Raw genomic sequence first — 14,735 nt, 5'->3', positions numbered from 1 at the left:
CTAATTACTAGCTGGCACTGTCAAAGGATGCCACAAGTCAGTTTGTGAATGGCTGGCTTGCTAGATCTGCCCCGGTCAACTGTAAGTGCCTAGGAGCAACAACAGCTCAGCCACAGATACGTAGACCACATAAACTCACAGAAAAGGACCTGAAGTCCATGGAGTCATATAGGTGCGATGGTCAGATGTTGGCCATATAGTGTTACACTGTTTTTAAAAATGTGCTGAATTAGAGTGCGGAAAGTGGAACTGCTGATGTATTAGGAGTTTTTCTGTGGGATCTTTACTGTGACAGTCTTGACTTCAGTGTAGTCCTGCAGGCAGTACTCCCCCCTGCAAGACAACAGGTCTATTATATTTCTTACTATTGAACATTTGCTTAAATTCAACTAGCCAAATCAGGGCAGATTCATAATAACATGGTGGACCTATACTGGACATTACAGGAACTTTCTAAATTTGTAGCATATCTCATGACATTATAACTGTCAATCGATTCAGTTTTCTATCAACCCTAGTAAGGCGCTGCATGTTAAACAGGATGAACGCTAAACTGGTTAGGACTTTTAGAGTTGTGCAGAAACATCGCATTGTCTACTCACAGTTCTCTCCCATTGCCAGACATCTTAAACCCTCCAAATGGAGCCTGTACGCTCATTGCATTGTAACAGTTCACCCTAGAACACAGAGTTTTTTGGTTATTTTTATGTATGTTAATGAATATACAGTGGCTTCAGAAAGTACCCAGATAGCAAGTATATATTAGTCCACTGGCTTGATAAGGTTGGCACCCCAGTGATTGTTTGCCACTGCTGGTCCACTCTCAGACCACCCAGATTATTGTCCTACTTCCATCTCTAACTAGCTTTTAATCTCCTCAAACAGATCTTAAATGCACAGAGCAATTCTTCTCTAGGCTTCTCTACAATCAGTGCACCATCAGGCCTCACTTGCCTCAGTTAAGGTCAATGTACACAATTCCACAATAAGACAGAATAAGAAAGACATAGGGCAAAAATGGCATCCATAGGAGAGCTGCAAGGTGCAAACCACTGCCGACCAAAAAGAATGCAAAGGCTTGTCTCACATTTGTCAAAAAACACCTAAATGACCACCAAGATAATATACTGTGGACTGAAGAGTGAAAAGTGGAACTTTTTGGAAGACATGGGTCCCATTACACCTGGAGTAAAGTTAACGTCATTTTCCACCATGAGAACACCATACCAACCATCAAACATGGTGGTGGTAGTGCGATGGTCTGGGGCTGCTTTGTTTCTGCAGGACCTAGACAACTTGTTATAATTGATGAAACCATGAATTCTGCTCTCTATCAAAAAAGAAAAACCTGAATGAGACTGGCCAAGTTGACCCAAACCTCAAGTGCAAATGGGTTATGCAAGCGCAAATGGGTTATGCAAGCGCAAATGGGTTATGCAGCAGGACAATGATCCAAAACAACAACAACAAGAAACTCCACCTCTAAATGGCTCAAGAGAAACAAAATTAAGTTTTTGGAGTGGCCGAGTCAAAGTCCTGACACGAATCCCATTGAAATGCTGTGGCAAGACCTTACATGGGCAGTTCATTTTTGAAAACCTTCTGAGGTAGCCTGCAAAGAAGAGAGGGCCAAAAGTCCTCCACAGCAATGTAAAAGACTCAAGTTATCGCAAATGTTTGATTGCAGTTGTTACTGCCAAGGGTGGCACAACCAGTTATTAGGTTTAGGGGGCAATTATTTTTTCACACGGGTGATACAGATTTTGACAGACTTTTTCCTTAATTAATGGAATGATCATTTAAAAGCTGCATTTTGTGTTTACTCACATTGTCTTTATCTTATGTTAAAATTAGTTGGGTGAGCTGAAACATTTAAATGTGGCAAAAAAGATAGACAGAACTTACCACACAGTGCCTGTCTGCAGCGCAGAGGAGGCGGTCAGGGCTTTGTTGATGTCTGAGGTGAAAACGCCGGCCGCCAGGCCGTACTGACTGTGATTGGCTCTCTGGATGACCTCCTCCATACTCTTGAACTTCAGGATCAGTTGCACTGGTCCAAAGATCTAAAACCCATTACAAAAATGGGGCATTCTGAACTAAAATAATCTACAGGATTAGAAGATTTGGATTTTGCTAGCATACACATAACTAATTAAATAACTCATTAACCCCTTAAATGGCCAGGACTCACCGGCGGGTCCAAAAAGTTTGCTACAAACTTATATAACCTAAGAATAACTCAAGTGTGGACCCACATTCGAGCCTTGTAGTTTAGGATAGCAAAACAACAGTAATGATGATAGAACTCTATGGGTTAACCAGAATGTTATGATTCACTACACACCAAATATACATTGATTTATTAGGGTTTTATTATCTGTGTACCTCCTCTTTGGCAATCCTCATGTCATCTGTGACCTCAGAGAAGACAGTGGGCTGAATGTAGAGACCCTTCTGGCCCCAAGGACCCCCGCCGCACTCCAGTCGTGCCCCCTCACGTCGGCCACTCTCAATCAACTCCAGGATTCTATCGTACTGTTTCCTGTCAATCTGCACCACAATGAAGAGCTTTGTGAAATTGAAGATGGACTTAACCTTCAATGTCCCAGCTTACAGGGAGTGTTTCTACAAATTTGGCTAACATTATGCAAAGGTTCTCTAAATAATATGAGCATACGTTCTCATGGCCTTGACAGAAGTTCCCACAATGTTAATATAAAACATACTATGTGTGACACCATGCGAACATTCTTTTTGATGGGTTGATGGACAGCTAACAAATGTACATTATGAAATCATTCCTCTAGCATTCCATTTTGGTTGTGGGAACGCTGATTTAAAATATTCCTTGAGTATTCAAAATGTCCAGTTTTTTTAATGTTCCCAGAGCACTGGTCTTCATTTTTAAATATCTTCCTAGGTTTGTTCTTAAATTTGTTCTTGAGAAAGGTCCTATGAAAACGTCTACATCAGATTCATGACGTGTTCTTGAAGCGCAGAACTCTTTGCACCAGTGCTGCTGAGTGTGTGTAGATTCTGTTCTTACCGAGAACAAATCCCAAATAAGAAAACATTGGAAACAAGGATTTGCTGAAATACTGCAACGTACAAAGTACAGCACGATACAGGCTTCAAATATCAGATTTTAAACCAGTACTGCTATCAATGGTGTTTTACCCAATGATGGGAGGTCAATGTACACCACTGTTAGCTTGGCACTAACTTAACACTGCATATCCAACAGAATGCTAGCAGAAATTAGAAATTTAAACTATCATTCAAATGGGGTTGAGGAAATGAATTACGAATACAAATACTGGACATTTTAGGGCACTCTAGGAACATTCCAAATCAATGTTCCCACAACCAAAATAAAATGTTAGGGGAACACATTTGGGATGTGAATTCGTTAATTGGGACATAACTATCCACTCCTTAAACGGATATAAAACTGAGATGCTCAGGTGGGATGTATCTTAGAAGTCCGGCCTACGAGTGACCATACTGCAGAGAGTAAGAACATCAGGAAGTGTAATATCCTTAGTAATCAGTAACAGTCACTTCCAGCTGCCTTGAGGTCTGAAAAGATGTCTGAATATGTCATAGTGTTTACTTGTGCTAAGTGAACATGTAAAACGAAATATTTCACTGTCAAATGGTCAGGCAATTGACCTTTCCGTGCTCCCCACACAGGTGAATTCTTTTGTAGCTACTGTTGCAAGATTGAACAAACAGAAATTATATTTTTCATCATTATATCAGGATTTATGGATTTCCACTTCTATTTGTCTCTCTTCATTGCTGTTGGTAACTAACTTGACGTTAGTGATATAGCTTCCAGGCTTTTTATTTTTGTTGTCATGTTAGCATTGTACGATGGAAAAATACTGTCCTCAGAGTAACAACAGTTATTTGTGAAGGTTACAACATTAACCTGGGAACATAGCAGCTTTAAAACAGCTAAAACCAGAGAACTTTCTGTTTAGCCTATCAACTACATCGGAATCACTGGCTCCTATCTGGAGGGGATGGTCTTATAAGGTGAAACATACAGGATCCACATCTGTTTCCACTGGTGGTCCACAGGGCTCAGTGCTCTGGCCTCTTGTCTTTTCCCTCTATACATGCTTTCTTAGTGTTGTAATATCTTCTCATGGTTTCTCTTACCACAAGCTATGCTGATGATGCTCAACTTATCCTTTTCTTTCCTCCTTCTGACACCAAGTTTCTACTCACAGCCGGCATATCTAGCTATGAAAGCTACTCCATCATTTTCACTGCATTTTCAATTTCATTGAAGCTTCTGACATTCTACAGGTACTCTATGGTAGTTACGCTGAAATAATTTCAAAGGTGTTGCATCATTCAAATGTTATTCTAATATAGGACGGTAAAAATTATAGCATGAAAGATAAAATAACTGCTTTCTTACACCAAATATATATTAATACACTACAAACCTGCCTAGTATTTGCACAAACTGTGGATAAGATGGCTTTAAACTGGATGAAGTCTTTGTACCTGTGGTCCTTGGTCTACATTGGGCAGAAGAGGGTTTCCCAGGACCCTTTTGCGAGCTTTCTCCACACTGAGGCGTACAAACTCATCGTAGATGGGCTCTTCCACAAAGACCCTGGAGCCAGCCATACAGCACTGGCCTTGGTTAAAGAACAGTCCATGATGGGCCTGCTGCACAGCATGCTCCACTGAAACACCACATCATCGGGATCAATAGCAGATTCATTAGATGTTTTCACATTTTATTTGCATATTTGGGCTCCTAGGCTTGCTTGGCCCCCTGAAATTGCTAAAGGTTTGGGACTTTGTTTTAACTTATCCAGCAGGGTTTTGAATTGTGAGAATTCCAGTGAAATTGCATGAAATGTCTAGACTGTAATGCAACAGGTAAATCCAATCCAGTTTGATAAATTACAGATTATAACCTCCACCTTTAAAGCTCCAATCAAAAACCAAGGCCACCACATTGACAAGTCCATAGTTTACAGACCAAAAGAAAAAAAAATTAAGTATTTATTTATAGAGATTAGTCATGTAGGCTTGTCCATCTTAAATATGCCTGATTCAACTAATCTAACTATCAAGGCCTTCATGCTTTAAACAGATGTGTCAGTGCAGATAAAACACTAAAGTATGCTATGTTATGGTCATTCAAGATTAGTTGTTCTCAAGTTAGATGAGAGCAAACTTGTTGTACAAGGCTTTACTTCAGTAATGTAATCTCTTAAAAGCCTGTACCTTCATGGATACTCACAGTCAGCATCTGCAAAGACAATGTTAGGATTTTTTCCACCCAGCTCCAAAGTGACTCGTTTTAGATTACTTTCGCCAGCGGATTTCTGAATGAGCTTGCCAACCTGCCATTAGCACAAAGCACACCAATCCTGATCAGACTTCCTCAGGACCAGGATTGTACACAGGAAATGGCACAAGTCATTAAGGAGATCCCAGAAGAGAGTACAAATTGAGATTGTTCAGGGGTTTGTGTAGTGGTGCATGGCCAGCAACATGCCTGACCCAGCAAACACAAGACCTTAACAATAGACCAGTATTTAACATAAAATATTTTCATGGTCACTAGCACATTCTGGATATTATTTATGAATATAGCAGATATTATTGCTTAGTCAAAGCTTAGTCTTTGCTTGAACAGACCTCAGTGGATCCAGTGAAGGCCACTTTGTCAATGTCCATGTGGTGGGCGATGGCTTGTCCAGCTGTAGGCCCATATCCCGGCACCACGTTAACCACACCAGGAGGAAATCCTGACTGTTTTTAAAAGAGCAGACAAACAATGAGCCAAGACATGTTTGATTTCTGATGTGTGCTTCTTTAGTTAACACTAGGAGATGCTAGGCTGTTTCTAAGAAACACTGGACTGGTATACATATACATATACAACACCATCTCCAAAAAGGTTGGGACACTATGTAAAAAGCAAATAAAAATAGGATGCAATGATGTGCAAATCATGCAAAGGAAAATACTACTAAGACAACAAAGCAAATATTAAAACTGAAAAATGTGATTGTTTTTGAAAAATATATGCCCATTTTGAATTTGATGGCAACAACACATTCTAAGTTGGGATGGGTGCATGTTGTTTTTCATCACCTCTTCTTTTAACAACACTCTCTAAGCGTTTGGTAACTGAGGAGACAGACTGCTGTAGTTTTGAAAATTAAATGGTTTCTCGTTCTTGTTTGATATAGGATTTCAGCTGCTCAACAGTTCGGGGGCTCCACTGTCGTATTTTTCATTTCATAATGCGACAAATATTATCAGTGGGTGACAGGTCTGGACTGCAGGCAGGTCAGTTTGGAACCCATACTCTTTTACTACAGAACCATACTGTTGTAAGATAAGATAAGATAATCCTTTATTAGTCCCACAATGGGGAAATTCTCAGTAATATGTGCAGAATGTGGTTTGACACCGTCTTGCTGAAATAAGCAAGGCCTTCCCTGAAAAAGACGTCGTCTGCCAAAACATGTATATACCATTCAGCATTAATGGTGCCTTCACAGATGTTCTCGTCACCTAAGCCATGTGCACTGATGCACCGCTATACCATCATGAATACTGGCTTTTGAACTGTGCACTGATAACAAGCTGAGTGGTCTTTAGGATGGAGGACACAGCATCCATAATTTCCAAAAAGAATTTCAAATGCTGATTTTTCGGACCACAGGACACTTTTCCACTTCTCCTCAGGCCATTTTAAATGATCTCGGGCCCAGAGAAGGTGGCAGCATTTCTGGATCCTGTTTATATGTGGTTCTTCTTTGCATTTTAGAGTTTTAACTTGCATTTGTGGATGCAGCGATGAACTGTTTTCACAGACAGTGGTTTTCTGGTGTTTTTGAGCCCATGCAGTTTTCCACTAAATAATCTTGTCTGTTTTTAATGCAGTGCTGCCTGATGGCCCAAAGATCACGGCCAGCAAACACTGGTTTGGCCTTGTCCCTTGCATACAGAGATTTCTCCAGATTCTCAGAATCTTTTAATGATCTTATGTACCGTAGATGATGAAAAGCAAAAGTTCTTTGCTATTTTATGTTGAGAAACCTTATTCTTGAATTATTGCATCATGCAGTCTTTCACAGAATGTGGAACCCCTCCTCATCTTTACTTCTGAAAGACTCAGCCTCTCTGAGAGGCTTCTTTATACCCAATCATGTTACTGACCTGTTGCTAGTTAACCACCAGGTGTTTTTTAGCATTACACAACTTTACCAGCCTTTTGTCGTCCCTGTCTCAACTTTTTGGAATGTGTTGTTGGCATCAAATTCAAAATGGGCAAATATTTTTCAAAAAATAAAATTTCTCAGTTTCAACATTCGATATGTTGTCTTTGTGTTATTTACATTGACATATAGGGTTTAAATTATTTGCATTTTGTGTTTATTTACATTTGCACAGCGTCCCAACTTTTTTGGAAATGGGATCTATTTTAGATTAAATGTTTATATATATATATATATATATATATATATATATATATATATAATCTATATCTGCATAACGTCACGCTAATCTACTACTCTACTTTTAAACTGGACTGCAAGGGGCATGTCGTTTCTATGCAGGCATCCCATTGTGTTTGTTAGCATAGCTAAGGCTTCATAACTGTAAGACAGTTAGCTATAAGTTGCATCTCGAATAAAGATAAAGCTCCAAAAATAAGGTGTTGTCCACCTCAGTTGTCGTCACTTGGTACTTTCCACAAGTACACCCAATCCCAAAGTTAGAACAAGTTCTAAACCACATCAATTTATCAGTGCAATCCAGTTTTTGTTAGCAACATTAGCAACATCTCTCGTTGTAAACTAAGGAAGCAAACTTCAGATACCAAACATGTCTTGGGTGATCGACTGCATCTGGGGTAAGTGATAAATCATGTTAATTGGAATTTTTGCCAAACTTTTCCTTTAACTTGTGAGCAAGAGTGGACAAAATACAATACTTCTGTTCTTGAGTAAAACTAGTATAAAACTATATACTTTGAAACCTATCCCCCCCTGATATTTTTACTTCACTGAAAGTACAAAAGTATTAGAAGTAAGTACTCTTGTGCTTTGACTCAAGTAGAAAAATAGATTTACAAATACCCCTTGCACAATGCTTCACCATATTGTCCAATTTTTCAGCAGTAACCTGGGCATAGTTAGAGTTGCTGAGCTACAGGATGCAATTCACTACAGCGCCCCCCCTGAGGCAGACCAGTGCTGGAGGTCTAGTTATTTTAGAACACTGCTTAAAAGCTCACCTTTTCGTGGGTGAAGCAGGTCAACAATGACCTTCACCTAAATTTGTATTTGAGTATCTATTATCCACTAATGGATTTCAGACTTTCAAGGGATTAATTACAGAATCTCAACCCCCCCCAGGCCCCCATAAATTTCCCAGTTACTGGAAGAGGAATCATGCTACAATTGGTTAATATTGCTTATCCCTGCCCGCTGGTGCACAGTGATGCAATTAAGAACAAGAAGAAGTTTTACAGGAGGGGCAACAGTCATTCTATTTAGATGGAACATTACAGAAAAACAAGAAAGAAACAAGAAAATGATAAGATGGAGGTAAAAAGTTTAGGTTGCCTTAAAGAGGCAATAGTAACCATCCCGAGTCATTCAGTTAGTTGGTTATTTAAATAAAAGCATGTAAAGTCCATGTGAGCCTAATCAAACGAAACAGATCATTCAGTAGAGGTAAATGTCACTCTAGAACTGCTGGTTTAAAATGGAATAAGCATCCCTGGGCAGCTTTGCTGCTACCTCTAGAATGAGTTTGGCCATGTGCAGGGCGGTGAGAGGCGTCTGCTCAGCTGGTTTCAGCACCACTGTGTTGCCACAGCACAGTGCCGGAGCGATTTTCCACACCAGCATCATCAGAGGGAAGTTCCACTGGGACAGACACAATAAAAAACTGAGAACAAGCATACAGACAAGAAACATGATGAGGTTGAGTTAGCAGCTAGCTTGTTTATAAGACTGAACACTCCTCCTGAAACTTCGAAAGGTTCTCTAGGTTTATTTGGTTGAAGTGGGCTGTTTAAGTGGTCCTGCATAGCAACATCACTCCTCTGAAATACAAGTTCCACTATAATTGTAGTGATTGAAATGTAAACAGTCATTCAGAGTAGTTTTACATGAATGGTTCACTGTAGAGACTTTTCTACTGTGGTGGTGATAAGAACCAGGGGTCATGATGTCTACAATGCAGGTAGAGTATATTTTACTTACTACTCTCTAAAATGACCAGTGAACCTACACCTGTCTTCTGAGTGTTTTATAAGCAGAGCACCACCTAAAGTGCTACCTGACTTTAAATCACTCATTTAAAAAAAAAAATTTAATAAAATTTTCCACAAGGGGGCGATATTAGCACTCAGTGGTGCTTCATATCAATGACACTGTGTGTCCTTATTACATGTAATATTGATAAAGGTAAAATAGCGTTAAATCTGGAAAAATATCTCAAAACTATTGTAAAACAATGTTTCAGACACTAAGGCAATGTATTCATGAATATTTCATTTAATAATCTTCTGTGAATAGAGAAAAATTGTAACACATCCTCCAGAGAGAACACGCTTCACATTTTCATGCACAATTACTGTTTATTTGCTGAATTTATTTGACCTGTGCTAAACCACATTTTTATTTCATGTTTTATTTATTTTACAATATGTAAAACTGAAATAAATAGAACTTGCATAATAAAATGTGCTAAAATTGTATTTTTAGGAAAAAATGCTAACTTATTTTCACTTAGAAAATCAACAAATATGATATTCAGCATTTAAATTACATTACAAGTGTATATGTTAAGCAAAGCAACTGGTATCTACTTACAGGAATAATTTGACCGCACACTCCAACTGGCTCGTGCCGCGTGAATGTGAAATACTCCCCATCTACAGAGAAACGTGATTTACATATGATTTCATGTTGGGAAAATGCTTAAAATGAATTTATACAATTCATATAATTCTCCCCTTATCCCTTAGAACAGACTCTCATCAAGATTCAGGCTTTAAGAGGGCTCCTACTACTGTTTTTAGCTACATCAGATACTTTCGTCCATTTTTATAGATCAGTGGTTCCCAACCTTGGTCCTGGACGACCCCCTGCCCTGAACATTTTTCCTGCCAAACCACAAAACTTCAACTCAGGAAGGGATGGATAATTAGCAGATTAGTTGGATCAGGTGTGTTGGAAGCGGGCAGACACTAAAATGTGCAGGGCATGGTGTCCTTCAGGACCAAGGTTGGGAACCACTGTTATAGATACTGATATGTGACTGTGGTTGGTATAGTGTAGTGGGTTACACCTCTGTCTTCTACACTGTAGACTGGGGTTCAATCCACTGCCTGGGCAAGCACCATACACTATACCAATAAGAGTCCTTGGGCAAGACTCCTAAGACTACCTTTGCCTACCTTTGTAAAATGATAGTTGCAAGTCGCTCTGGATTGGTGTGTCTGCCAAAATGGCGTAAATGTAAATGGTATGCAAACTGGGCTTTTTGCATGGTGCTAAGTGGGTAGCTACATTTGCCTTGTAGTAAACTTCAGACATCAGACTTTCTTTCGGGGTTAAGGGAACTATTGGGTAAATGTGATTTGTTGATGACTGAACTATCACTTTAAAGTTGACAAACCCCACTGACTCACCTACAGGTATAGTTTTGCCCTGGATCTTGTCCGCCCAGCCTGCATAATACCTCAGCGTCTTTATGCTGGCCATGAGATCCACAAAGTAGGCCATCAAAAACAGCTTCCCAGAGTTTATAGATTCCATAGTCTAAAGAGAAAAAAAATGGGGGCGTTTTATCAGTCTTTGTTAGCCCCCTTTCATCCTGTTCTTCAATGGTCAGGACCACCACAGAGCAGGTACTATTTGGGTGGTGGATCATTCTCAGCACTGCAGTGACACTGACGTGGTGGTGGTGTGTTAGTGTGTGTTGTGCTGGTACAAGTGAAGACACAGTGCTGAGAATGATCCACCACCCAAATAATACCTGCTCTGTGGTGGTCCTGTGGTGGTCCTGACCACTGAAGAACAGGGTAACAAAGTATGCAGAGAAACAGATGGACTACAGTCAGTTATTGTAGAACTACAAAGGTAAGAGGAGCTGATAAAATTGACATTGAGGGTAGAAACAAAAAGGTGTACTTAATATAGTGGCCAGTTGGTGTACAGCTTTAGTCTTACAGCCAGTAGGAGCCGGTCTCTTTCCACCAGATCAGCCAGCCTGTTGAGGAGCAGCCCCCGGTCAGATGCGTCCATCCGTCTCCATAGCGATCCCAGCTGGAAGGCACGCTTGGCGCAGCTCACTGCCTTATCTACGTCCTCCTGTGGAGCAGAACGCTAGTGAACTGCAATACAATACTGCACATTCATCTGTAGCAACCGGTCAAATGACTGGACACACTGACGGCATATAGTCTTTTCTTTATGACCACTTGCCAACCTCTATTTATCCCTAAGCATTAAACAGGCTGTTATTGTTACTGTGCCTTCAAGACCAAAATATGTAAATGAGCTGTGTTCTGATTGGCTGCCATGTATTGGGTTATATTCAAAAGGCAGTCCATGCTGATATGCTGCTTATAACTTCAGCGTGAAAGGGCAGAGCTAAACTGTGGTAAGCCGATTAGGATTTATATACAGCTGCTGTCGGAAGAAAACCTCATATCTCCATTTTTGTCGTTTTTCAGTTTTTGACATAATTTGAAAAATGTCCATTGTCTTTTACATTGTGTGTACATTTCATGAAGAATGGACCAAAAGAAACAACCAAAATTGACTTGTAAAAAAGTCTGGTTCCATTGACTGGTTCCATTACATTAAAAGTAAAGTAGTTTTTTTCCTCTCCTGTAAAGTCATTTTGGAGATACAAGGTTTTCTTCTGACGACAGCGACCTGTAACTATATGCACCTTTTAAAAATATAACAATCTTTATTAAGAATTTGTTAAAGGATATAAGAAGGAATTTTAGTTTTTCTCCATATGAACATCTTAAAAGCTTAAATTTGTTTCTAATGTTAAAGCTCATATCAATATATGAAATTATTTCCAAAAAGTACCTTAGGAGGCTCTTTATGAAGCTGCTTGAGAGAAATCCAAGGGTGTGTAAAGCTGCATCACAGAAACGAGGGCTAATTTTACTAACAATAAACTTTTGATGTGTTTTACATTAATTTGATATACTTATTTCACTTATTTCAAATAATAAAAATAAAGAAGACAAAACATATAATTTATAAGAAATTAAACAGCCGCTTCAACAACTAAATGTAATATCCAATTTTTCACAATATTTAGTGTGTCAACACTTTACCTTTGTTACAGTTTCCATTCTTTTCAGGAGACTCGTTTTAAGTTTTCAAAGAAATTTGCAGGGATATTTTTTCCACACCTCCGAAGTTCAATCTTAGAAGATGGTTGCATTTTCTGCTTCTCACAATCCAAGTAATTCCAAACACAGTCAATGATGTTGAAGTCTGGACTGGCCAGTCCATTGTTCTCAATGATCTATGTCTATAATGTATACTAATATGACTTTAATTTATACTCTAATTGAAAATATTATGTTACATTGTGTATATTGTATATTATGTTTCCACCAATTTTTAGACACGGATTGTACATGATTTCTGCTTTGCCTGGAAATTAAATGAATGAAGGAGTGCTCTCAGACTTTCCTACAGCACTGTAGTTTGAGCCTGTGATCTCATTGAGGATGCATGTTGAAGCCCAGACTCACCGCGTCCCCCTCCTCCACCTCGCAGATACGTTCTCCTGTAGCCGGGTTCAGCACAGCCATCTTGCGGCCGCTGCTCGACTCGCACCACTCGTTATTGATGAACAGCTGCAACCAAACAGAGCGCTAGTATTAGCGCTGATCTAGGATCTGTTTTAATGATAATATATTAATAACAATGTTAATATATTAACAACAACAACATTTTATTTGTATGCCACCTTTCTAAGCGTGATCTAGCATTAATAGCCATTATCAGGTGGTGGAAATGGGCTAGAACGCACCAGAACCCCACTCCATGAATAAAAGCCAAGACCTTAAAACCCTTGGTGTCTATTTTTATAGGGAGCCCACATGTAGTTGAGCGCATGAAGTAAAGTGTCTGTTGAACTCGCCTCGAGTTCAACCTACAGTCCATTTAGCCAATGCAAAGTCATGGTGCTGCAGCATGGCTCTTCCACTCAGTCTCCATTTTAATGACCGTCAGCACAGTGTGTTTGAAAGGTGAAGGCAAGCAAGTAACTCCACACTTGTAAGAAAAGTGGTGTTTTATTTTCTAATGTTCTCAAACCTTGGCGGTATTCATTTGGTTCTGTAGTCTAATCAATTATTTGTGTTTATTGTTGAAAATTTTAGTCAGTGGGATAATTTTAAAACGTCCGCTAAAATTTAGCAAGTTAATGTTACCTGAGTATAAGGTAGTGTAATGACTGATACCCAGCTAGCTTGCCTGCTAATGCCTGCTAATGCCAACCATTCATTGCTAGATAGGTATTTAAATAAACTTATTTAATATAAAAGTAACTGGACGCTGAACATTTATGACAGTCTAGATCACTTAATGAAAGAGGTAGAGGCCCCTTACATGGCCACGGGCCTATATAACCTAAGAATAGCTCAGCCAGTTTGCACTGAAGTGCCTGTAGTTATTAAATAATAAGACTTGGTATGTAATAAGCCTGGGAATTTAAGGGGTTAAGTGCCATTAAGTTTTTAGTTTTAATTTTAGAAAATAGCTATAAATTTTAGCCAGTATGCAAAATACCCCTTGGTATTTGGGTGGTCCAATGTTGACTGGCTAATCCAGCATTGGCTGACTGCTAATTCACACGCCATAGTGGTGCTAATGCTAGCTTCAATAGCAACAAAATGTTTGTGTGACACGCGTCTGTCCCCTGGGCCCCGATGACGGCCATCAGGGTCAAATTTAAAGGCAAATTAAAGTGGTCTCGCGGCAGTACTGGAGGCGGTGCCCAGGAGGCGGACTCTGGCCTCACGTGCTGCCCCCACTCCCTTGCGGATTTCATCCTCTCCCCGCTGTCTTCACGGGGTTTCATCTGGGCTGAGAGTTTGGGCCCCGCCTTCCTGCCGGCTCTCGCGGCTGTCATCAGGGCCCAGGGAACGGGTGCATGCCACAGTTTGGTTCTATAATTCCTTTGGAAATGCTCTTTTCTAGTTTGTTAATGAGCTCTTCCACACATTATTTGAGATCTTCTTTTGTTTTTGGTTTGAGAAATACATGTTGGGTGAACTAATTTGCTACAGCGCCACCCTGAGGCAGACCATCGCTGCATCTATAATTAGCTAAGAATACCATAGACAGAAGCTCACTGATTGAGGGTGAAGCAACTAATGAGCTAATGAGCGTTACCTGAATTTGTATTTATGCATCTGTTTTTCCCGTAACAGACAGCATTACGACATAATAGGTTTATTTTCAGGGACCACCCCCCAAAATTTTGATTTTTCAGGAGGTTCAAAAGATTACTTTAAACACCCCCTGTATTTTGTGCCTTGATCTTAGCTTATGACCAAATTCTGTGATGTTTTTAAACATTCAAATGTGTTCCACGTCTCACACTATTCTTAATAAACATTCGTGCTTCCTGTAGAAATAGTGTCATCTATATTTAAGACAAATAGGTTTAAGGAGGTTTAAGTTGCA

The 14,735-nt window shown here is 39.6% G+C and overlaps 1 protein-coding gene across 1 annotated transcript; it reads right to left on the bottom strand.

The window, feature by feature from the left end:
* Nucleotides 1-260: 260 nt before the first annotated feature.
* LOC118827178 (retinal dehydrogenase 1-like) lies at nt 261-12,868 on the bottom strand. The gene is made up of 12 exons (XM_036598435.1): nt 12,794-12,868; nt 11,238-11,378; nt 10,697-10,826; nt 9,876-9,937; nt 8,796-8,924; nt 5,674-5,787; nt 5,273-5,375; nt 4,522-4,706; nt 2,386-2,550; nt 1,906-2,063; nt 603-677; nt 261-333 (listed from the first exon to the last, which is right to left on the bottom strand). Exons 1-12 carry the CDS (start codon nt 12,851-12,853, stop codon nt 261-263), a joined length of 1,395 nt encoding a protein of 464 aa, XP_036454328.1. The 5' UTR covers nt 12,854-12,868.
* Between the last annotated feature and the right edge of the window lie 1,867 nt (nt 12,869-14,735).

Source organism: Colossoma macropomum, unplaced genomic scaffold, assembly GCF_904425465.1.
Source record: "Colossoma macropomum unplaced genomic scaffold, Colossoma_macropomum, whole genome shotgun sequence".
Taxonomy (NCBI): Eukaryota; Metazoa; Chordata; class Actinopteri; order Characiformes; family Serrasalmidae; genus Colossoma; species Colossoma macropomum.
This window is presented reverse-complemented; position numbering and strand designations above follow the sequence as displayed.